Source organism: Danio aesculapii, chromosome 9 (assembly GCF_903798145.1).
Source record: "Danio aesculapii chromosome 9, fDanAes4.1, whole genome shotgun sequence".
Classification (NCBI taxonomy): Eukaryota; Metazoa; Chordata; class Actinopteri; order Cypriniformes; family Danionidae; genus Danio; species Danio aesculapii.
In genome coordinates this window covers 11,084,216-11,108,928 of record NC_079443.1, presented here as the reverse complement: position 1 = coordinate 11,108,928, position 24,713 = coordinate 11,084,216, and the positions used below count along the sequence as shown (strand labels likewise).

General features: G+C 34.5%; 1 protein-coding gene across 1 annotated transcript in view; it reads right to left on the bottom strand.

Moving 5' to 3' along the window:
* cfap91 (cilia and flagella associated protein 91) overlaps positions 1-24,713 on the bottom strand; it is a 66,801-nt gene that overhangs the window by 39,998 nt on the left and 2,090 nt on the right. Inside the window, exons 3-6 of the mRNA XM_056465653.1 lie at positions 11,905-12,062; positions 10,956-11,033; positions 10,775-10,831; positions 7,268-7,449 (exon numbers count right to left, since the gene is read on the bottom strand). Of these exons, the coding sequence (XP_056321628.1) occupies positions 7,268-7,449; positions 10,775-10,831; positions 10,956-11,033; positions 11,905-12,062 (475 nt within the window). The remainder of the gene's footprint in view (positions 1-7,267; positions 7,450-10,774; positions 10,832-10,955; positions 11,034-11,904; positions 12,063-24,713) is intronic.

Genomic DNA, 24,713 nt, shown 5'->3' with positions numbered 1-24,713 from the left:
GTCCATTTTGATATGTGCACACCATATCACTCTGCAACTTAAGCCTGGGTTTCCACCGAATCTAAGCAGAGTTGAGTCAGGTCAGTAGCTAGATGGAAGATTGTTATTGAGATGTTAGTGAGGCTAACATGAAGTGCTCACCCTGCAGTCTATGTATAGTATAGTGACAAGAACTCACTCAGTACTATAAGAAGCAATGTCATTCAGAGGTCCTTTAGTTGTCATTAAAAATCCCATGGCACTTCACATAAAAAAGTATAGTGGCCCTGATCAAGTTCTCATCAGCCCTTGACCATCATCATCCCCTATACAATCAGCTCTATCTTTCCACCTTTTTGTGTGCATTTTGGAATCAATTGTGCATTTTGTGTGCATCATACAAATGCTTAATGGAAATAGCAAGATGTGGAATATTTTATCCGATAAGAAAAAATGTTCTTAAACTATTATGGAAACACATTTAGCAAATAAATTACATGCACATCAAATAAGTCATGTGAAAATGGGTTTGACAGGAGACAAATTAATTAATGGACAAATCAGCAGACAACATTGTAAAACATCTGAAGTGTTGTTTTGGTCATTCTAAAATCCCTCCGCCAAAGTCTGTCATCAAAGTGGTTCAGTATTATTACCTCCCAGAATTAATTAATATCTCTTGAGCACTCTTACACCTCTAAAAGTCACTGTGTGTTTATTGCTTTTCATCTTCTGAGGTGCAAGTAATATATTATATACAAAAAAGGCCCAAAGTGGATTCTCCTACAAACAGCAAATGCTGCTTTTGGCAGTTTTGCTCTCTTTGACCCACTTGAAAGAAACGTTGCTTTATTTGCAAATTTTTTATGTGATATTTCAGTTTAATGTGCATCTCTGGATGAAAACATAGCTGGTGTGTGGTTGGGAGAGGTCACCCTATATGACTGTAAAGCTCTTTGAGTGTACTTCAATATAAAGTAAAGTGCCATATAAATGCATCCATGCAATTATTCATTCATTACTTATCATATGCAGCAGGTTTGCACTTTACACTAGAGGGTAGAGAGTCTTTCAGTGTGAAAAAAGAAGACTTGAAATTTGTAAAAGAAATTTTGGGAAACGAAAGAACAAGGTGTTTTCATGGTTAAGGTTCCTTGTTTTCTGCAGTTATGGAAAAAGGATTCTAACTATAACAGATCCTTAGTTTGCTAAGTTTCTATGGCATCTGACTATGAGTCCAGCTCATGTAATCTTTCTAACTAAACACAGGGTGATCGTGGGAACTTAAAAAGTTTTTAAATTACTTAAAATTAGGCCTTAAAAAGTCTTAAATTCAGTAAAATATTGTGTGATAGGTATTATTTTAAGCAGGTCTTAATTTCCCTATGTCCAAGTAAAGCTACCCAATCTGGCCAACACCCAATCAATTATAATCCATCTTAAAATTCTTTTTTTTTATATTTAAGTTTTTTTTTATTGCAAAGAGATTCAATTCACAACAGCTGTTAGACATTTTTTTCAGCAAATTCTCTAAATTAAATTCCCTAATCAAGGAATGAAAACTAAAGCAACACATTATTTGATAATCTTCCATTAATACAAAAACTACAGAAGTATCCAGGCTATTGGAAAAAAATCTTTAGTGTTTAGCCCTGTACAGTATAAATCTAGAATTTCATTCATAATATTTTTAAGAAGTCTTAAATTTGATTTGAAGAAACCTGCAAAAACCCTGCAAACAGTGGATTTATCAATTGCAGTCAGTCTAGTGGAATAATAATAAAAGATAAGCATTTTTAAAGAAAGCATCAGAAAGACAACAAAACTATACTGGGCACCTGGGGTACTTTTTTAATACTTCAATTTGCAAGCCTGGCTTGTAGAATTTCCATGTTATATTATATTATTCTCTCCCACGATAAAAGCAATTGTTTTTTTAAATAATCTAAGGTTTTCAATGATGAAATGTATCAAGTTCCCATGTTTTTAGAAAAAATTATTGCCATTTACTAAAAATTCCAGTTGTTAAATTAAGCTGCAGGTATTTATTATGATTTTAGGATTTTCTTTTTTATTTATAGGAGCTGTAATTTACTGAACAATGCTTGAAACAGTCATGCCATAGCAGTTTTGTGTTTGAATTAAAAAATATTAATAACACAGCAGTTTTTATAACACGAGGTCCATGAAAGACAAGTAAATGTTTAATAATTTACTGCATTTTACATGATGACAATACTAATTATAGTCATTTATGTCATGTGTGACAATAAAAATGCAATGTCACATCAACAACCTATATACAGTTTAAACCAGGTTTCCCCAATCCTGTTCCTGGAGATGAACCTTACTTCAGAAATCAGCTCCTACCCTGACTATACACAAGCAAACTAACTAATCAGTATCTGAAGTAGCACTTGATAATTAATAAAACCAGGTGTGTTTAATCAGGGTTGGAATTGAACTCTCCAGCAAAAGGTAGATCTCAAGCAGCAGGTTTGAGAACCAGTGATATGCAGTGAGGTCAAATTAGAAAACAACCTATAATTTCCTAGATGTTGAGGTTACTGCTTTGTCTAATTTAAAAGTGTTCAAACAAGAGTAAATGTTTGTCTTGATGAGTGTTTTGATGTCTTGATGTTTAAGAGAATTTGAACTGAAATATTGAAAGAGTTAAACAGATCAGCAGAAAGAATTATAAAGGTACATTGACCTTTGCTAAGGAGATTGTTGTGAGAACTGAGAACTGGTCCAAAGTTCACTTTTATTATGAAAGCAAATTTAATTTGTTTGGGTACAATGGGAACATCATGTTCATCACCAAACTGTGGAAAAACTGAACCCAAACTGTGTAAAGAAAGGTAAGGGTGGAGGTGGAGTGTAATGGGACTGTATTATTGCTTAACTTGCTATTTTTACTCAAAAACATGACCGCTCTACAGGGGGGTATTCCAGAAAGCTGGGTTAACTTACCATCTGCTAAACCCTAAACTCTCAGTTGATTAATCCAAAACCTGCTTACAGTGAGTATGTCGGTTCCAAACAGCTGATAAGAGTTAGTTAAATCAACCTCCTTTAAATAACCGCGGTTAATGCGCGCGCACAGCACATACCTAAAGGCATTTTCAGTAGGTTGCTGAATTCACGAGTCACCATAGAAAGTCACGGTGAGAAAAAAAGACCAACACACTTTAGAGGCGGAGCTGGAGGTTTTAATGCTAGCTTATGAGGAATTAAGGCCGATTATAAAGAAAAAGCAATACACATCTGCATCAACAAAGGAAATAAATATAAGATAATAAATAGATAAGAAAAGAAAAAATAAATAAATAATAAGAACATTCGTTAGTTTATTAAATTACACATGCCACCCTCTCTTATTGCAATGAAAAAATTAAATGTAACTTTAACATCATTTTTGAGTATGTTGTGTAACCATTCATGCATTTAATTTTCCTGCCATTCATTTGTTAATGACACAATAATAATGTGTATTGACTAGTATCTAAGGTTTATATAATTATGTTACACTTATGTAATCCTTCTGGAGCTAGAAGAACTCTGTCCAAAGTCAAAATTAACAACAGAAACCTTCTCTTAAAAGGTAATATTTGATTACAGCTACAATATATATTAAACACTTTAGAAAATTCTTTCTGTCATGTATCTAATAGAAAGGAGGCTGAGGCCTGTCTAACTGCTGTGTGCCACCAAATAATATATAATAAATAATAATTAATAAAGGTTAATCAGTGGTTGAAATATTTGACCTTAAAGAAAAAAAAAATTCTGTGAGCCATGAGCACTGTTGTTCTTTAATGGGGCACTGGCCATTACACTATTGGCACACTCTGAAATACTACACATTGTTGCCACATTGTACAGTAAAATGTCCTGACGCAAAAACAAAGAGCTGCACTGAATGTAAGCGCAGATCCGTGATTTGTCACGTTTGATTTGAAAAGGTTTGTTTAATACATTAATGATTCTTTTGAAAAATGACAACGCTCAGTCAAATATCCATTTGGAAATGAAAAAACCTATATACTTATAACCCTCTCAAGATGAAAAAATTTGTATTTCTGTGCTTCTGTGCCATCAAAATTTTCATCAAGAGCATGCAATGCTCGGTAAACTCTCTGAAACAGACAAACTCTGGAACATTTTTGGAACCAAAGCTGAGGTTATCCACCTACTTACTCTTACACTTACGTGGGTATGTCACATAAATAGCTTTCTGGAATACCGCCCTGATCAGTTACAATGACAACAAGCCATGAATACAATACAAAATGGATAGGCCAACAAGAGGCTGCAATAGATAATCTAATTGTTCTTCTAATTGTTACTTTGTCATTTTGAAGTTGAGTTCTAAAAATTATGCCATAACCAACTATCATTTCTTACTTTCGCTATTATTATGAAGTGAAATGACTTTTATTTTAATCCTATTTTTGTAATTGTTTACAGCACCAAGTACGCTTTAGAATAGATTTGTAAAATTTATTTATGAAGGAACTGTTAGTCGTTAAATTGTTTCTTAAAGTGTCAAATTCAAAACACTATAACAGGATCTTTGTGCTTGACAGACAAATATAAACAGCAGCAAATAAAGTGGTTAAAACACACACACACATCCATTACCTCAGCCACAAGTAGCAGATCTTGGTTTCATTTTCGACAGTGGTCAGATAATGGAACTTGAATATGAATATTTGAATTGCATAAAACAAAAAATGTTTATCCAATTAAATATTGTCAGGCTGACACTTCCCATATTTCTGATAAGTAGCCCAAACTGTCAGCAAATGCAGATTTGTACAACTGCGCATCCATTCATGCAGAGCCGCTGTTTGTATGTACACGCGCTGCATGTTCATTAGAGGTGTGAACCTACACTGGGCTCACGGTTCGAGTCGGTTACGATTATCATGCCATCGATTCGGTTCAATTCAATATCTCAGTGCATCACGGTGCATTGACGATGCTTTCCATACACAGTTTTATATTTTCTTCACAGCACAATTCTTGTATTAAAATGTATAAATATATTTATATTTATATACTATTTGTAATACAATTTTGTCCTTTAATACAAACAGTCAGATATATAAACTATACCTTTAAACAACACAAGCATTTATAGAAAATAAACAAATATAAATATCCTGCTCGCTTTCTGAGGCTTGCTCAACAGAAAGGGCTGCGATTGGTGCTGGCGCTCTTCACAGATGAGTGACACTGATAAACAGCAGTGGCGATCACAGCTGATCCATTATAGACACGGTGGGGAAAACTCTGCAGACACGTGCTTATGTCTGTATCCAGTTGTATCGCTGTAACAGCCGAGAAGAGAGGAAAAGTCACGCCCAGCAGGTCAAATGGGCCACAGTGAGAGACAGAGAAATGGAGTTTACTTTCATTCTCTCAATCACAGTGAAATAGGGGCTTCTGCTGTAAGTGTCAGTGAAAGACTATCCAGCAAAGACACACGCAGTGAAATTGTGCAGAGTTTCTGCGTTTTTAAGTAGTAGGAGCGTTGTAAATACTCACGCTCGCCTCCCTCGCCATAGTAAGCTACGGCGACATAGTGCATATGAGATAAATGACGTCAGTACATAATAACGGTTATGATTATTACTGAACCAATACTGATTTGTCCGTGTCTGCATCGCTGTGCACAGAAGAAACAATTAATTTTGACACCTCTAGTGTTTGACACCTCTAATGAGTGACAGAGAGAGAGTGAGAGAGAGTCCAAGCGGTAAAAACATGCTAAATCAAAACTTTTTAAAATCCTTAATCAATATTGGAGTCACTTTTGCACACTAGAGGAAGGACGACACCATGACTGAAGTATTTCTTTTAGACAGGTAATGTTTTGTTTTAAAACTGTTTTAGTCTCCCAAAGCTGATGTAGATTGTGTAGTTTTACGAATGGGTTATATGCACAGAAGTGCTGTTCAGCCACTGACATATTCCGGCGAAAGATTGATGTGACTATTTTCAGTTTCATAAGGGACCTATTACAACATCGATAATGTAGATTTTTATTTATTTTAACAACAAAACATCAGTAAATAGCGCTATTCCGCCTAGCTTGCTTTAACTAGGTGAACTTGGATTTATATTCACATTGGTTCATTTTAGAACAATGACAACCTGTGACACACTCCCTAAATTGTTTCCCATGCTACTCTAAATATTCAGTCTGAAATAGCATGTAAGTATGGCTGTGTAATTCCTGCACGTCACCAGCCAACCACTAAGCAGTGTCAGTTTAGCACAGCACGTGAGAGGGTTGTCTGCTGTCCTTATTATTTTAAAGTCCCTATAAGGCAAGTCATTTCACTTAGCGGTCATCTTAAAAATGTCCTTCGAGCATGCAAGTGCAAATATCTTACACTTATGACAAAAATTCACAATTGGAACTTTCAGCAAAATTTAAAACTGTCACATAAATCTAGTTTATAAACAAACAAAAATATTAAAGTTGCCAAATCTAATGTGTATGTGCACTCAAATAGAGCAAGTTCATGATACCAACCTCTTTATGGCCATTTCTGGAGGATGCAATCCCATGTAAACTATGTAACTACTATAAGAATCAATAACTTACATGTTACACAATATCATCCTCTAAATAACGCAGTGGTGATCTTCGGAAGTAATTTCCAACTTATTTTTGACAACAAATTTCTTCCTAAAATGGCAGCAACCATATTGTTTACAAGCTTTAGGGTATACAAGCAGTTGCTGTCATGTGATTTGCATTTGAATGGTGAAGGTGCAAACTCGTTTAAAATAAAAAAGTCAAATGGGACAATCTGTACCTCACTTTTGTTTTAAACAGATTACAAAACCAGAGAACATTTGTTTTCAGGTGTAATTTATTTGCTTAAAAGTAGAGATTTCAAGCTGTAGATCTATTTAGAGATCAATGATTGGCTCCTTTACTAGAAGGCGGGACTTCTTTCGCTAGAGCGCTAATATTGACCATTACATTTTTCCTCATTTAAAACTATATGAGTGAGATGTCTTGTGTATTCAATAGTCATGGACAGTCACATCACAATGCAGTTTGCTTTTGGAACTATTGTTTTCTGAAACTTAAAAGTCACTGAACTTGAGTTTGGGGGCAACATAGAACTGATTGAACTATGTTGTTGACAACAAAACCTGCAGCCATAGTTGGCCAACAAAGCCTATGGGAAACACAGGCTCTGAATAGGAGCTAGTGAAAGTCAGTCATGCAAAAAATAAATCTAATTGTATTTATGCAGTTTACCCCATGTGAATGTGGCCAGTGTGAGCAGCTCAGGGGAGGTCGTCCCAGGACGCAGCACATAGTTTGGAGAGTAGGGGTCTGTTTGTGTCTCGCTCTCCCGATAATCAGTCTGAACTGCCACGCTTCGCTGAAATGGACTGGGTGACCGTTTATCATCTCCATCAGAATACAGTAGGTCAGATCTGTGAGACAAATTGTGAATTAGATGCATAAAAAACTGAAAAAAATATAAAGTGATCTGACAGATAACAAGTACCTAATAATGAAAAGAGAGACTCTATTCATGGGATAGTTCACCCAAAAATATATTCCTGGGATTTTTGATGATGAATGCGGTAAGTTAGGTGATCCAATTTGTTGATAGATATTGGTGATTGCTATGGGTGTGACGAGATCTCGCAAAACTAAATCGCAACGAGATTTCTCATCGAGGTGAAAAGCTGTCTCGTGAGTTATGTTGGAGCATGAGGGTGAATTTAGCACAGAAGATTGGAGGCAGGACTGGACTTTAACCCCAAATCAAGTACTTTGCACACACCTGGCAAACCAGCTGGCCTCGGTGTTGCGCGTCACTCATTTGCTTGGGCAGGTGTGATGTAACCGTTTTTTTTTACAAAGTTCAAAGGTTGTCGCGTCCAAAAGCAAAGGCTGCTTCAACTGCCACCACACAAATTAAGCATGCGATAAAATAGCTCTTTAGATATGCTTAAAGTCAGAATCAAGGAATATTCCTATTGTAGTGCAGCACAGACATAAACTCCGTAATCAAACTATTACTGTCGTGTAGGATTTTTGCCGCATTTTGCTGCAGAATAAGCCATATACACATGACTGTTTGACGATATTCTCTGCACCTACCGAGTCAGTAAAGCACCACAGACGAACACATCTCCTCCAAGTACGGACACACATACAATAAACTCCTGGAGACACACACACCAGTCATCATCGCCGTCCAGATAAACGGAAGTTTTCTTCTCATTCGGCATGTGGTATGAAATTCCATTAAAGCAGTTCTCTCCTATCAGTCCTTACTTCATACTCCCATCCAGTAGCTCAGAGTTTGTCCAGTCAGGGGAGTTTATAGCAAAATATTTGGCAGTGTTTGCATGTTTTATGCATAACTTTATGGCATAATTCATTAAAACATAAGTAAAATAAAATTTCTTAAGTTTATTTTAAAAAAACACCTTAATTGTTTTGCATTTTGTGATTTTTTTTTTTTCATCATTGAGGATTCAAAAAAATAGTATAAAAATCTCATCTCATCTCGTCCTAGTAAACCCAATCTTGTGTCTTGTCTCATCTCATCTTGTAGAGTAATTGTCTCGTCACAACTCTAATGATTGCATCACCAACCCTTGAGCATTCATCATCAAAAGCTGACTACAATCGAACTACAGTCTCATATTGCATATTGACATTTGTTTGACAAGGATGCGGATTAAAGCTAACTAGAAAAGTTAAGTTCCTTGACAAACTTTTTGGTGACGTGAGAAGACCTAGCCTAAAAGTTTGAAATAGTTTTAAAGTTGAAATAACTGAAGTATTTTTAATAAGCTTGAAGTCTGAACAGTTAGTACAGATAGATAGATAGAACAAATAAGGTACGCATGTTTCTAGTATGGATTGGCATGTTGCTAACATGATTGCTATGATGTTGCTAGGTGGTTGCTAAGATATTGCTAGTCATTTGCTTGGGTGTTCCTTGTAGTTGCTAAGGTGTTGCTAGATGGTTGCAAGGGAGTTATGAATTTCTGGACTGATCATTTAACTTAACAAGACTTCAGCGGCATGCAAAATCACCTACTACTCAGTAGGTACTGCATGTGAACAGTTAGAAAAGTATGTTCTATACAGTATGAATGTGAGTAGTATGAATGGAACTCGGTCGCAGGGGCACCGCTGGCCGCCACGGCCCCTCTGACAACCTTTCACGGAGGGTTTTGGATGGGGGGTGCTAGTGTCATGGACGAAAATGGAGAGCGGGGGTAGGAGGTGCGTGGGTCCCTAATAACATCTCTGGGGCCCCAAAACTGCGTGGGCCCTTTCCTCGGCCTAGCAGCACCTCTGCTTGGACTTACTACACCCACCATTTTGTCATGATCATGTGACCTTCCAACGTCAGTTTAGTCGCTTTACATCCATTCATGAGTTCTCTCGCAGTGCATCATGATAGCGTAGCGTCCATCGGACGCACACTTCAGAATTTCGCCAGAAGTAGTAGGTCATCCGGGTACTTCTCGCAGACTGTTTTTCAAATTCTATGGATTCGGATATAGTACTATGCGAGCATACTGTTTTTAGAGTACTAAAAGTATGCAATTTCAAATTCAGCCAATGTTTCATCATGGACTCATTTGTATATTTTTGCTCTTAAACTAAAAAACTATCAACATTGACTGCCATTATGTGAATCACCACTACTGGTGTAACAGATCACAAATCCCATGGTTAGGATCACACTACGGTTTTTCAGTCACGGATCTGAGGATTTTTTTTTCTGCAAAATAGGGAGGAGACAAATGTCATTTGCTTTCCATTTATACAAAAATATTACTGCAAAAACCAGTGGTTTTAACAAACATAACTTAAAACGTAATTTTAATAATAATCAAAATCAAGAAAGAACCAACTAAAAAACAGAAAAATAATCAATACGAAAAATTATCTTTGCTACTGTTGCTGATAATGCTACATAGAGAAATATTGTATGAAATATTTATTTTCAATTAATGATTCAACAATTTACACATAAAACTTTTTCATTATAGGTGGATCATTTTTGAAAACTTATGCAGTGACATAATTTTGATGGTTGTTTGTTGCCACCCATTGGTTACACAATGTAATTGCTACAACACTCACCAGGGTCAAGTTCCACTAAAGTGATTTTAATCTGTATCATTAACATCAGTGTTTATATCTGAAGTATAAACTGCTCTCCCAGTACTTCTGTGCTATTTGTTTGTAACTAACTCAAAAAATTTAAAAACTGAATCTCTCTCGATCAATTGCTGAGCTTTACACAGCTTTACAATCAATGCATTAATGCTGGCTAAACAAACAATGACAGAAAACACTACCTAACACACTAACACTAACCTAAGAAAGCATTTAGGTACGTCCCACCACAACTTTTTCCGTCATCATTATATTTTACAGGGAAGCCAAAATGCTTTCATACATGTGATTTGAATGACACGGGAGGAGATCTCTCTGCAATTGTTATAAATGTTGGATTAACCTACAAGATCCGTGAGTCACGTGCATTCTGAACTGTGGGTTCTGATCCGTACGGATCATGGATCAACCGTAATCTGTTACACCCCTAATCACCACTGACCACAAATTCAACTAAAAAATCTACTTTAATATTATACTGAAGGAAAAAAGTGGCCTAAATCTTGGATGACCTGTGGGTGAGTAAATTAACAGGAAATATTAATTTTTGGGTGACCTGTCCCTTTAATAGAGCTTGCCTGATGTTATGTAAAGAAGACTTACTTTGGCAAAGCAAACACAACATCGGGAGGAATCTGTTGAGCAAAGGGAATAAGAGGACTAAAAGAAAAAAAGAGAATGTAAAAGTAAGAATAAATTGAATGCATTTACTAATCCAGAAACATTTGGCTAGTATATCTCACATATATTTTACTATATTTTATAGTCTATGTTTGAGTCCTACCATTTGAAAAACTTCCAGCGGTCCACTCCTGTCACATTAGCAGGGTTCGGTGCATGTGTCACAGCCCCAGACACAATCCTTACACAGATGCAAATATATAAAAGATTAATATTCCAATGCAAATACAGCATACACCATCCATACAGCTCTTGGGAATATTACAAAGTTTTTATGGATTGTTTAAATTTTCCATTAATCCGTATACGTTTTAAGTCATATTTTAAAGGGATAGTTCACACAAAAGTGAAAATTCTTTCATCATTTTCTAACCCTTTATTTTCTTCCTTTCGTTTAACACAAAAAAAAGATATTTTGAAGAATGGGGAAGACCTGTATCCATTGACTTCAATTGTATTTGTTTTTCCTATTAATGTCAGTGGTTACAGGATTTCAGCTTTCTTCTTTAATGTTCGACAGAAGAAAGAAACTCAAAAAGGTTTGGAACCACTTGAGAGAGAGTAAATAGTGAGTAAATTAGGATTTTTTGGGTGAACTACCCCTTTAGTTTCTTTGTGTTTTATAACAATGACAATTTGTTATCAATAATTTATAGAAATGTTTCTAGAGCAGAAAATCAGCTCATTAAAGTGATTTGTAAAGGATTACAGGTGGAATAACTCACACTCCCACACAAATAAATTGTGTTTAGATTGAAAACACAATTTTTTTAAACTGTAATTTAAAATAATTGTAGTTATGACAGGATTTTGGAACAGACTAAAAAAATCAACCAAACAGCCATATATAATTATACATAAATTGTGTGCAGTGTAAGAGAACAAACTAAAATGTCCCAAAACGCACTCAAAACAATGAAGAATAAATAACTTTGTCACAAACACAAAAAGGGCAGTAACAAAAATAGTTTTATTTGTGCTTACATCATGTCATGCCAAGGTGAATTGTGTCCTGGGCTGCTGTTTCTTTTCTTTTTTTTAATGAGTCTTACCCTGTCAGTTGCTGTAGAGCTTGTCTTCTCTGCTCAGCGTAGCCTCGCCATCGCCGGTCAATAAACGCAGGCACAGGATCAGTGGCTTCCAGACGTAAAGAATAATGGGGATGATGTGGAAGATTACTAAACATAGAGTTAAACTCCGGCACCCTCCGCTGACAGAGACAAAACACATCAATCAAACATGTTTTAATAAATAGTTAAGTAATAGCTGCACTTAAAATGCCTGTTATATTGTATCTACGTTAGATTAAAATTGCCATCAAAATGCACAGATCAAAACTTCTCAGTGATATATTTTAAATAAATGCTTTGAGTTTGAAATGTTACAGAATGTTTTCAAAGTATAAAGAACTTTTGTTTCAAAAGATCAAGGCTACTTATTTTTAAGTTTTCTTAAAATGAAACAAAATCTTATTTTTTTCAGATTTGCTAAATAGCTACATGACATCACGGTACAGTCATTCTCAATAGTCATTCATTTGAATGGGAACTTTTACCCTTCACATCTCTTTGTGTTCACCATTACCAATTATTTTCAAATAATTAGTGCACACTAGCCAACAATCCTGAATACTGTGTATAGATGATTTTATGCAAAGGGACATTTCTAATTCACCAAATAAAAATGGCTAAACAAGATATTATAATGTGACTGTATGTTATCCTATATGATACAGATTAGTTGATCAAAGAGAGAGGAAAAAAGACAGTTGAGTAGTTAAAAAAACAGTGCTTGCAGATAACACATTAATGAACTTAGAAGCATTTAAGTGAATGTGTAGTGTGATATACTTTGAAGATTCCTAACACTTTGAGGGACAGATCACTAAAAATGTAAATTCTGTCATTATTTACTCACCCTTTACTTGCTTTAAACCTTAAGAGTTTGTTGTGTTAAAGGTTTTTAATTCAATCTTTGTTTGAAAAAGGTATAAAGGTGATCACACTGATTGAGACTGAAATTACATTAAATGAAATGCTTTCAAAACATTTTAGTTGATAATTCTGTGCACTTTGTTGTAACTGTTTCAGTTTTTACTGTTACAGTAGTGACTGTGATGTTTCGGTAGTGACCATATTTTTGTGTGCCATGGCTGAATCAGACTGTTTACTTTTTGGGCTCTATTTTAACAATCTAGGTGCAAAGTCTGAAGCGCAGGCGCAAAAGCATTAAGGGCATGTCCAAATCCACTTTTGCTATTTTAAGGACAGGAAAATCACTGCGGCGCATGGTCTAACAGGGTTGAGCTTATTTTCTCTTAATGAGTTATAGGTATGTTTTGAGAATAAACCAATCAGAGTCTTATCTCCCATTCCCTTTAAGAGTCAGTTGCGTCGCTCCATGGTGCATTTGCAATTTACATGGCGGACTTTTTAAGTAGAAAAACTGAACACTGCAAAACAGTTAAAGAAACAGTAAAACAGACCATCTGCAGCAAGAGGATAATGAGTCTCCTCCATTCGGCCTTTACCTTTACTTTCTCAGTGCACAGTGCTCTGTAGCGTTGACCAGGTAAAAGTTCAAAGAGGCAGTGTACTGGATGTGAGGGGTCCAGAGTGATTTTGGCAGCCCTTCTGCTCGCTCTGGATAAGTACAGTTCTTGGAGAGTAGGGAGGGTTGTACCAATGATTCGCTCAGCAGTCCGAACTAGACTTCGACGTAGTCTTTGGAGGTCGGATTTGGTAGCTGAGCTAAACCAGACAGTTATTGAAGTGCATAGGTCTGATTTATTGATGGAAGTGTAGAACTGTTTCAGCAGCTCCTTTGGGAGGTTGAACTTCCTCAGCTGATGAAGAAAGTACAGCCTCTGTTGAGCTTTTTTGACAATGGAGTCAATGTGAGTGTCCCACTTTAGGTCCTGCGAGATGGTGGTGCCCAGAAACCTAAATGACTTCACTGCTGCCACAATGCTGTCCATGATGCTCAGAGGGGGGAGAAAAGGGGGTTTCTCCTGAAGTCCACTATCATCTAAGGAAATGGTGTTGTACGCTCTCCACTGAAGACATGCATTAGCCTACATAATTCATTTCGTTTGTTAAGTGCAAAGATTTGTTTCAAAACTATTTCTAAATTCAGTTCTAATTTCCAGCTAACGAATAAATGGGCAACAATAATGAAGTGTGTTCAAAAAACTGAGTTATATCCAAAGACATGTCCTATGCCCCATATGATCCAAAACCTGACAGGTGGACAAATCTAGGCTTGTTTTTAATAAAACAAATATAAATATTCATATAATAAATAATATACAAAAGCAAGTTGTCGTGAATAAACTGAACAAAGCCCCCGAGGTGAAGCAGGCATGAAGGCAGTGGTTTTTATATTTATGTAGAAAATAATAATTTTTGTAATATTTTAATCCTTTAATTCTTTTTCAATTGTAAAGTTATTTGTGTATTGCTCTACATCCTGCGTGTTTAAAGCAATGTGTAAGCGAGGTGCACAATTAACATGCTCTGCACTGGACTTTACACCTGCTTTCAGCTGGTCTATTGAACAGTCTATTTTAGTTCCTCAAAATAGCAACGCACCAACAATGCACCTTAACACAACTCTTTTCCAGACCAGAACACTCATGAGTCTACAAAGTGGCGAAAATGGATTTGCTATTTAAACAACATGGCGGAAAATGGGAAAATTAGGGCTGTGCTGGTCTGAAAATAGCAACACGTCTTGGAAACACGTCTTGCGGTTTATTGCGCCGGGTGTATTATACGCCGGGCCCATTATGTTAGAAATACAAAAAATACAAACAGCATGCACATTTATCTGTCACAATTACTGATAAAAACACCTAGAGCTATTCTATACTGTCTTTAGGTGAGAAAAGGTATGCACACAATCCTTACAGTACAGATGTTTCAGAATAGTGAGATGAAATGGTGTCCTGTAAAAATAATAAAAAATGCCTCAATATTTTCAAACAATTATATTTGATTTACCAAAGTCAGACAAGTGTCAATTTCACATCTGTCACATCCATAACAGAGAGCTATCACATTCATAGCAAAGCTTTTTCCTCATAAATGCATTTTGGGTTTAATTTGGGTTGTGCACTTTAACTTGCAAAAAAATTTATCACATCCATAACAAATGTTTGTTTTAAATTATATTATATTATATTATATTATATTATATTATATTATATTATATTATATTATATTATATTATATTATATTATATTGCTCATTTAAAATATAAAAAATGTTTGCAGATGGATTTTTTTTTTTCTGATCCCTTAACTCTGTGGTGAATTGTTTTGTAAAATATAAACAGATGTTCCAATATAATATCAACATATACTGTTTCTGTAAATTTTTGCTTTGACATTTTACTGCAAATGTTCCATCCATAATGCTGGAAATTGCTCATAATAAAATTTTAAATATTATCAAATCAACAGTTAACTTGCAACACACAAATGCCCAAATGAGTAAATGAGTACACCCCGCACAAATCCCGCTATTAAATCAGTAGTTTCTTGTTTCTTTTATTTGTGCATATGCATTAGATTAGTCAGTAGCAAAGCCAAAACTAGAACTAATTTAACAATATCACTATCCAAAAATTAACACACCCAACTTAATATGTTATGAAACAATATTAAATAAAATGTTATTAAAAAGGAAAAACTAAGAGAAACCTAAAATATATATTTAAATTTTGTTGAAATTTTGTAGCTTTTTTTTAAATATACCTTATTTGAATTTTCTTTTTTAATGAAGAATTTTAGTTCTTCTAACTTGGTTGTGACAACTTGTATACTTTCGAGCCTATAGCCCAAAGATGCTAATCAGCGCAGTGTTAGCATAAAGTTTTCTTTTTTTTTTCTGAATAACACCCAGATATGTTTGTCTAATTGCAGAAGCAATTTATTCGGTAGTGACAAACACACAGATTTTTTCAGATTTTGAACACATTTAAAATGATGGGACCAATCTATTCACGGTATAGTTATAAGAGAGAGGGACACATGAAGTATTTCACTGCGGTCAAGCCAGCCGCGGTTCGGAAAAACACAGTCAAGCCAGCCGCGATTTATATTTCGGTGCGCGCGTATTATTATGATTACGGTAATGTCAGCAGCCACACAGAGAGCGCTCCACAGAGCGCCCATTTCGCCCAGAACAGAAAGATTATAACGAAATATCAGTTTCTCCCTCTTTCCTGCCACGTATGCTTTATTAAACAATTTATTAGCTCTTTTTTGACCGTGTTGTTTTAAGAAATGGGTTTCTGGGCTTTTCTGTAATTTCTTTAAGTTTATCTTTTTGCTTCAACTGGTTTTATAGCAGATCAAACGGACAGAATAATTATACTATTTCTAAATACCAGGAATGCGTTTCTATTTCTCCTAGCCAACTACAGTACATTGTAAATACGGTTGAATTCAAGTTTATACAACTTGGCTATCCTCAGAAAGTGAATACAGATATAAGTAGTCCAACAAAACATTGTCTGCGTTACAAATATATGTTTATTTAATTTAAAGGAGATTTAAAAAGGTATGCTTTTTTCAGTATATGGGATATGAGGCATTATTACACTTTAGATGACTATAAAGACCTATTTTGTTATAAGTAGAATAGAACAACAATATGATCTGATTCAGAAAGTCAAATACTACAGTTTGCATACATCATATGAAACCTGTTTTACTGCAGTATTTTGGAGAAATGTACCATTAACACACTTTAAAGTGCTATAAAGAAATAAGTAGAAAAAATAAACAAAGCTTGGTTCTGCGACAGTATGTACATGCATACGTCATGTGAAAGACCTCATTTAAATGAGCAGAAGAAAACAATGGACAGGACATCCAATATTATATGCATACCTCATAATAAACCTTCTTACTGCAGCATTTTGGTGAAATGTGCTATTAATGAGCTATAAAGTCTTTAAAGTGCTATAAAGACATTGTTTGAATTAAATAAAAGTTAAATAAAAGTTGAGTGAAATAAAAGACTGATGTGGTCTGATACTGGATGTCCCATGCTATATGCATATATACCACATAAGAATCTTTTTTACAGCACCAATTTGGAGAAATGTGCTCATTTAAAATATGTAGAAAAAAAAACAATGGTCAGGTCTGATACAGGACATCCCATACTAAACCTCAGATAAAGACTTGTTACTGCAGCGTTTTGGAGAAATTGGGTATTAACATTACTCAAAGTGTTATAAAGACCCCATTTACAATAAGTAGAAAAAAACAATGGTCAGTTCTTAAATAGGACAACCCATACTATATGTGTACTCCACACGAAACCTTTTACTGCAGCGTTTTGAAGAAATTGGGTATTAACATTACTCAGTGTTATGAAGACCCCATTTCCAATAAGTAGACAAAAACAATGAGTTCCTGTACAGAACATCCCATAAATTATGCATACTTCATATGAAGATATCTTACTTCCGGAATTTGGAGAAATGGGGCATTTACATAATACAAAGTGCTATAAAGACCCAATTTCCAATAAGTAGAAAAAAACAATGGTCAGTTCTTATACAGGACAACCCATACTATATGTGTACTTCACATAAAGCCTTCTTACTGCAGCATTTTGAAGAAACTGGTTACTAATATAATTCAAACTGTTATAATGACCCCATTTCTAATAAGTAGAAAAAAACAATAGTCAGTTATTTTACAGGACATCGCATACTATATGTGTACTTCACATGAAACCTTCTTACTGCACCATTTTGGAGAAATGGGGCATTAACATAATAAAAAGACCCCATTTCAAATAAGTAGAAAAGAACAATGGTCAGTTTTATACAAGACATCCCATACTATATGTGTACTTGACATGAAACCTTCTTACTGCAGCGTTTTGGAGAAACGGGGTATTAACATAATATAAAGTGTTATAAAGACCCCATTTCAAATAAGCAGAAAAAAAACAATGGTCAGTTCTTATACAGGACATCCCATACTACTTGTGTACTTCACATGAAACATTTTTACTGCAGCGTTTTGGAGAAATTAGGTAATAATATAACTCAAAATGTTATAAAGACCCCATTTCCAATAAGTAGAAAAAAACAATGGTCAGTTCTTATACCGGACAACCCATACTATATGTGTACTTCACATGAAACCTTCTTACTGCAGCATTTTGAAGAAACTGGTTACTAATATAATTCAAACTGTTATAATGACCCCATTTCTAATAAGTAGAAAAAAACAACAGTCAGTTATTATACAGGACAACCAATACTATATGTGTACTTCACATGAAACCTTTTTACTGCAGCATTTTGGAGAAATTGGTTATTAATAAAATTCAAACTGTTATAATGACCCCATTTCTAATAAGTAGAAAAAAAATAGTCAGTTATTATACAGGACATACTATACTATATGTGTACTTCACATGAAACCTTCTTACTGCAGCGTTTTGGGGAAATGGGGCATTTATATAATTCAAAATGTTATAAAGACCCCATTTCCAATAAGTAGAAAAAAAACAATGGTCAGTTCTTATACAGGACATCCCATATTTTATGTGTACTTCACATGAAACCTTCTTACTGCAGCGTTTTGGAGAAACGGGGTACTAACATAATATAAAGTGCTATAAAGACCCCATTTCAAATAAGTAGAAAAAATCAATGGTCAGTTCTTATACAGGACATCCCATACTACATGTGTACTTCACATAAAGCCTTTTAACTGCATCATTTTGGAGAAATGGGATACTAACATAATTCAAAGTGTAATAAAGACCCCATTTGCTATAAGTAGAAAAAAACAGTGGTCAGTTCTTATACAGGACATCCCATACTATATGTGTACTTCACATGAAACCTTTTTACTGCAGAGTTTTGGAGAATTGGGGTATTAATATAATATAAAGTGATATAAAGACACCGTTTCAAATAATTAGAAAAAAACAATGGTCAGTTCTTATAAAGGACATCCCATACTGTGTATGTGCTTCACATGAAACCTTTTTACTGGCAGCGTTTTGGGAGAATTTGGGATTAATATAATTCGAAATGTTATAATGACCCTATTCCAATAAGTAGAAAAAAACAATGGTCAGTTCTTATACAGGACATCTCATGCTATATGTGTACTTCACATAAAGCCTTCTAACTGCACCATTTTGGAGAAATGGGGTATTAACATAATAAAAGTGCTATGAAGACCCCATTTCAAATAAGTAAGAAAAGAATTATGGTCAGTCCTATACAAAGACATCCATACTATATGTTGTACTTGACATGAAACCTTCTTACTGCAGAGTTTTGGAGAGAACGAGGTATTAACATAATATAACGTTGTAATAAAGACCCCATTTCAAATAAGTAGAAAAAAAAAAAATAAAATAAGTAAAAACAATGGTCAGTCTTATACAGGACATCCTATACTATATGTGTACTTCACATAAAGCCTTTTTACTGCATCATTTAGAAAAAAGAATGTATTAGCATAATATAAAGTAGTATAAAAAACCCAATTTCAAATAAGTAGAAAAAAACAATGGTCAGTTCTTATACAGGACATCCCATACTATGTGTGTACTTTACATGAAACCTTCCTACTGCAGTGTTTTGGAGAAATGGGGTATTAGCATATTATAAAGTGCTATAAAGACCCCATTTCAAATAAGTAGAAAAAAAAACAATGGTCAGTTCTTATACAGGACATCCCATGCTATATGTGTACTTCACATAAAGCCTTTTTACTGTATCATTTTGGAGAAATGGGGTATTAACATATTTAAAAGTGCTATAAAGTCCCCATTGCCAACAAGTAGAACAAAACAATGGTCCATTCTTGTACATAATGTGCCTCATATGAAACCTTCTTATTGCCGCATTTTGAAGAAAGAGGCAATTAACATACTTTAAAGTGCTACAAAGACCCCATTTCTAAAAATTAGAGAAAAAAAAACATTGGTCAGTTCTTATACAGGACGTCCCATACTATATGTGTACTTCACATTAAACCTTCTTACAGCAGTGTTTTGTAGAAATGGGGTTTAACAATTTAAAGTGCTATAAAGACCCTATTTCTTGTAAGTAGAAGAAAACAATGGTCATTTCTTATGCAGGACGTCTCATAATATATGCGTACTTCACATGAACACTTGTTACTGCACTCTTTTGGAGAATTGGGATGTCATTACTTTTCAGATGGCTATAAACACCCCATTTAATAAGTACAAAAAAGGTCAGTTCTTGTACATATGAAGACTTCTTCCTGCAGCATTTTGATAAAAAGTGCAGTTAACATACTTTAAAGTCCTAAATTGACCCAATTTCTAATAAGTAGAAGAAAACAATAATCAGTCGTTGTACAGGACATCCAATGATATATACATATCTCAGACGAAGACTTGTTACTACAGCGTTTTGGAGAAATGGGAGATTGTTACCTTTCAGATTGCTACAAACACCTCATTTCTAATAATAAGAAAAAAGAACAGTCATTTCTTGTAGGAAATTATATGCATACCTCATAAGAAGACTTGTTACTGCAGTGTTCTGGAGTATTGGGACATTATTACTCTTAAGATGACTATAAAGTGCCCATTTCTAGTTTTTAGTAGAATAAAATAATGGTCAGTTTTGATACAGGACGAATGTGTCAAGCACAGACAGCACATCACAGTTTTCTACATCTCCAAATGTGTCAAGGACAGACAAAATTGCAGTTCCCTTCCTGCTGAGGGACACTATTTATTGACCTCCATAGTATTTTTTATTTTTTTTTCTAAAATGGAGGTCAGTGGTTACCAGTTTTTAGTTTAATTCAAAATATCTTCTTTTGTGTTCAACAAAAGAAAGGAACTCATAAATGTTCGTAACCATTTTATTGTGAGTGAATAGTGTGTTCGTTTTCACTTTTAGGTAAACTATCTCTATAAAATTAACCAAACATATCAGGTTGCTTTGTCTTTGTAGTCTACATTTGGAGCAGAACCACTCATAATCCCCAATAATAGCATTTTGTAGTAATGCTACAATAATAGCTCCACACAGTTGGGATGGTGCCATCAACCCAACTGACCATTGAATTGACCATTGAAGAACTGACCGTTTATTTTTTTACTTATTAGAAATGGGGTCAGCATAGCCATCTAAAAGGTAATTATGTCCCTTTTCTCCAAAACACTGCAGTAAGAAGTCTTCATATGAGGTACGCCTCTAGTATGGGATGTCCTTTTTAAGAACAGACCATTGTTTTCTTACATTTATTAGAAATTGGATCTTTATAGCACTTTATATTATGTTAATGGCTTTATGTAAAGTATGCATATAGTATGGGACGTCCTGTACAAAAACATACAGCACTTTATATTATGTTAATGCCAATTCTCCAAAAAGTTCATATTAGGAATGCATACAGTATGGGATGTCCTCTACGATTATGCGGCAATAAGAAGAGCTGAGCATTGTTTTTTCTACTTTTTAGAAAAGGGGTCTTTAAAGACATTTATATTGTTAATACCCCATTTCTCCAAAATGCTGCAGTAAGAAGTTATCACATGAAGTATGCATAAAGTATAGGACGTCCTGTATGATAACTGACTATTGTTTTTTTCTATATACTGTAGCACTTCATATTATGTTAATGCCCCATTTCTCTAAAATGTAGCAGTAAGAAGGTTTCATATTATGTATCATTTATTATGGGACGTCCTCTACAAAAACTGACCATTTTTTTCTTCTACTTCTTAGAAATGGTCTGTTTAACACTTGAATTGAACACATAAACACATGAATTATGTTATTACCCAATTTCTTCAAAATGATGCAGTAAGAAATCTTCACATGAAGTATGCGTATAGTATAGGACGTCCTGTATAAAAACTGACCATTGTTTTCTTTTACTTATTAGAAATTGGCTCTTTATAACATTTTGAATTATGTTAATACCCCATATCAGACAGCATGGTGGCAGAAGGTCATTGGTTCGAGCCTTGGCTGGGCCAGTTGGCATTTCTGTGTAGAGTTTGCATGTTCTCCCCGTGTTCGCGTGGGTTTCCTCTAGGTGTTCCGTTTTCTCCCACAAGTCCAAAAACATGTGATATAGGTGAATTGGGTAAGCTAAATTGTCTGTAGATTATGTGTTTGAATGAGTGTGTATGGATGTTTCCCAGTGATGGGTTGCAGCTGGAAGGGCATTCGCTACGTAAAACATGTGCTGGATAAGTTGGCAGTTCATTCAGCTGTGGCGAACCCCAGATTAATAATGGCATTAAGCCAAAAAGATACTAAATTAATGAATGAATAATACCCCGTTTCTCCAAAATGCTGCAGTAACAAGGTTTCATATAAAGTATGCATATAGTATAGGTCATCCTAAATGAGAACTGACCATTGTTTTCTTCTATTTATTGGAAATGGGGTCTTTATAACACTTTACATGATGTTAATACCCTGTTTCTCTAAAAAGCTGCAGTAAGAAGGTTTCATGGGAAGTACATATTATGGGATGTCCTGTATAAGAACTGACCATTGTTTCTTTCTACTTATTGCAAATGCGGTCTTTATAACACTTTAAATTATATTATTAACCAATTTCTCCAAAATGCTGCAGTAAAAAGGTTTCATGTGAAGTACACATATAGTATTGGATATCACGTATAAGAACTGACCATTGTTTTTTCTACTTATTTGAAATTGGGTCTTTGTAACATTTTTAATTATATTAATAACTAATTTCTCCAAAACACTGCAGTAAAATGGTTTCATGTGAAGTACACATATAGTATGGGATGTCCTGTTTAAGAACTGACCATTGTTTTTGTTCTACCTAATTGAAAAGGGGTCTTTATAGCACTTTATATTATGTTAATGCACAATTTCTCCAAATTGCTGGAGTAAGAAGTCTTCATATGAAGAATGCCTATTGTAAGGGTTGTTGATCATTGTTTTTGTCCATCTATTGGAAATGGGGTCTTTATAACACTTTGAATAAAGTTAATACCCCATTTCTCCAAAACACTGCAGTAAAAAGGTTTCATGTGAAGTACACACATAGTATGGGATGTCCTTTATAAGAACTGACCATTTTTTTTTCTACTCATTTGAAATGGGGTCTTTATAGCACGTTTTATCATGTTAATGCCCCATTTCTTTTGAATTATATTATTACCTAATTTCTCCAAAATGCTGCCGTAAAAAGATTTTATGTGAAGTACACATATAATATGGGATGTCCTGTACAAGAACTGACCATTGTTTTTTTCTACTCATTTGAAATGGGGTCTTTATAACATTTTTATCATGTTAATGCCCCATTTCTCCAAAATGGTGCAGTAAGAAGGCTTTATGTGAAGTACAGATATAATATGGGATGTCCTGTATAAGAACTGACCATTGTTTTTTTCTACTTATTGGAAATGGTGTCTTCATAACATTTTAAATTATATTAATAATTAATTTCTCCAAAACGCTGGAGTAAAAACGCTTCATGTGAAGTACACATATAGTATGGGACTTCCTGTATAAGAACTGACTATTGTTTTTTTCTACTTATTAGAAATGGGGTCATTATAACAGTTTGAATTATATTAGTAACCAGTTTCTTCAAAATGCTGCAGTAAGAAGGTTTCATGTGAAGTACACATATAGTATGGGTTGTCCTGTATAAGAACTGACCATTGTTTTTTTCTACTTATTTGAAATGGGGTCTTTATAACATTTTGATATTTATTAATACCCAATTTCTTCAAAAACGCTGCAGTAAGAATGTTTCATGTGAAGTACACATATAGTATGGGATGTCCTGGGTAAGAACTGACCATTATTTTTTTCTACTTATTAGAAATGGGGTCTTTATAACATTTTGAATTATATTAATGCTCAATTTCTTCAAAACGCTGCAGTAAGAATGTTTCGTGTGAAGTACACATATAGTATGTGATGTCCTGTATAAGAACTGACCATTGTTTTTTTCTACTTATTTGAAATGGGGTCTTTATAACACTTTATATTATGTTAATACCCCGTTTCTCCAAAAACGCTGCAGTAAGAAGGTTTCATGTCAAGTGCACATATAGTATGGGATGTCTTGTATAAAAAACTGACCATTGTTCTTTTCTACTTATTTGAAATGGGGTCTTTATAGCACTTTTTATTATGTTAATGCCCCATTTCTCCAAAATGGTGCAGTAAGAAGGTTTCATGTGAAGTACACATATAGTATGTGATGTCCTGTATAATAACTGACTATTGTTTTTTTCTACTTATTAGAAATGGGGTCATTATAACAGTTTGAATTATATTAGTAACCAGTTTCTTCAAAATTCTGCAGTAAGAAGGCTTTATGTGAAGTACACATATAGTATGGGTTGTCCTGTATAAGAACTGACCATTGTTTTTTTCTACTTATTGGAAATGGGGTCTTTATAACATTTTGAATTATATTAATAACCATTTTGTTTCAAAATGCTGCAGTAAAAAGGTTTCATGTAAAGTACACATATAATATGGGAGGTCCTGTATAAGAACTGACCATTGTTTTTTTCTACTTATTTGAAATTGGGTCTTTATAGCACTTTATATTATGTAAATGCACCATTTCTCCAAATTCCGGAAGTAAGATATCTTCATATGAAGTATGCATAATTTATGGGATGTTCTGTACAGGAACTCATCATTGTTTTTGTCTACTTATTGGAAATGGGGTCTTCATAACACTGAGTAATGTTAATACCCAATTTCTTCAAAACGCTGCAGTAAAAAGGTTTCGTGTGGAGTACACATATAGTATGGGTTGTCCTATTTAAGAACTGATCATTGTTTTTTTCTACTTATTGTAAATGGGGTCTTT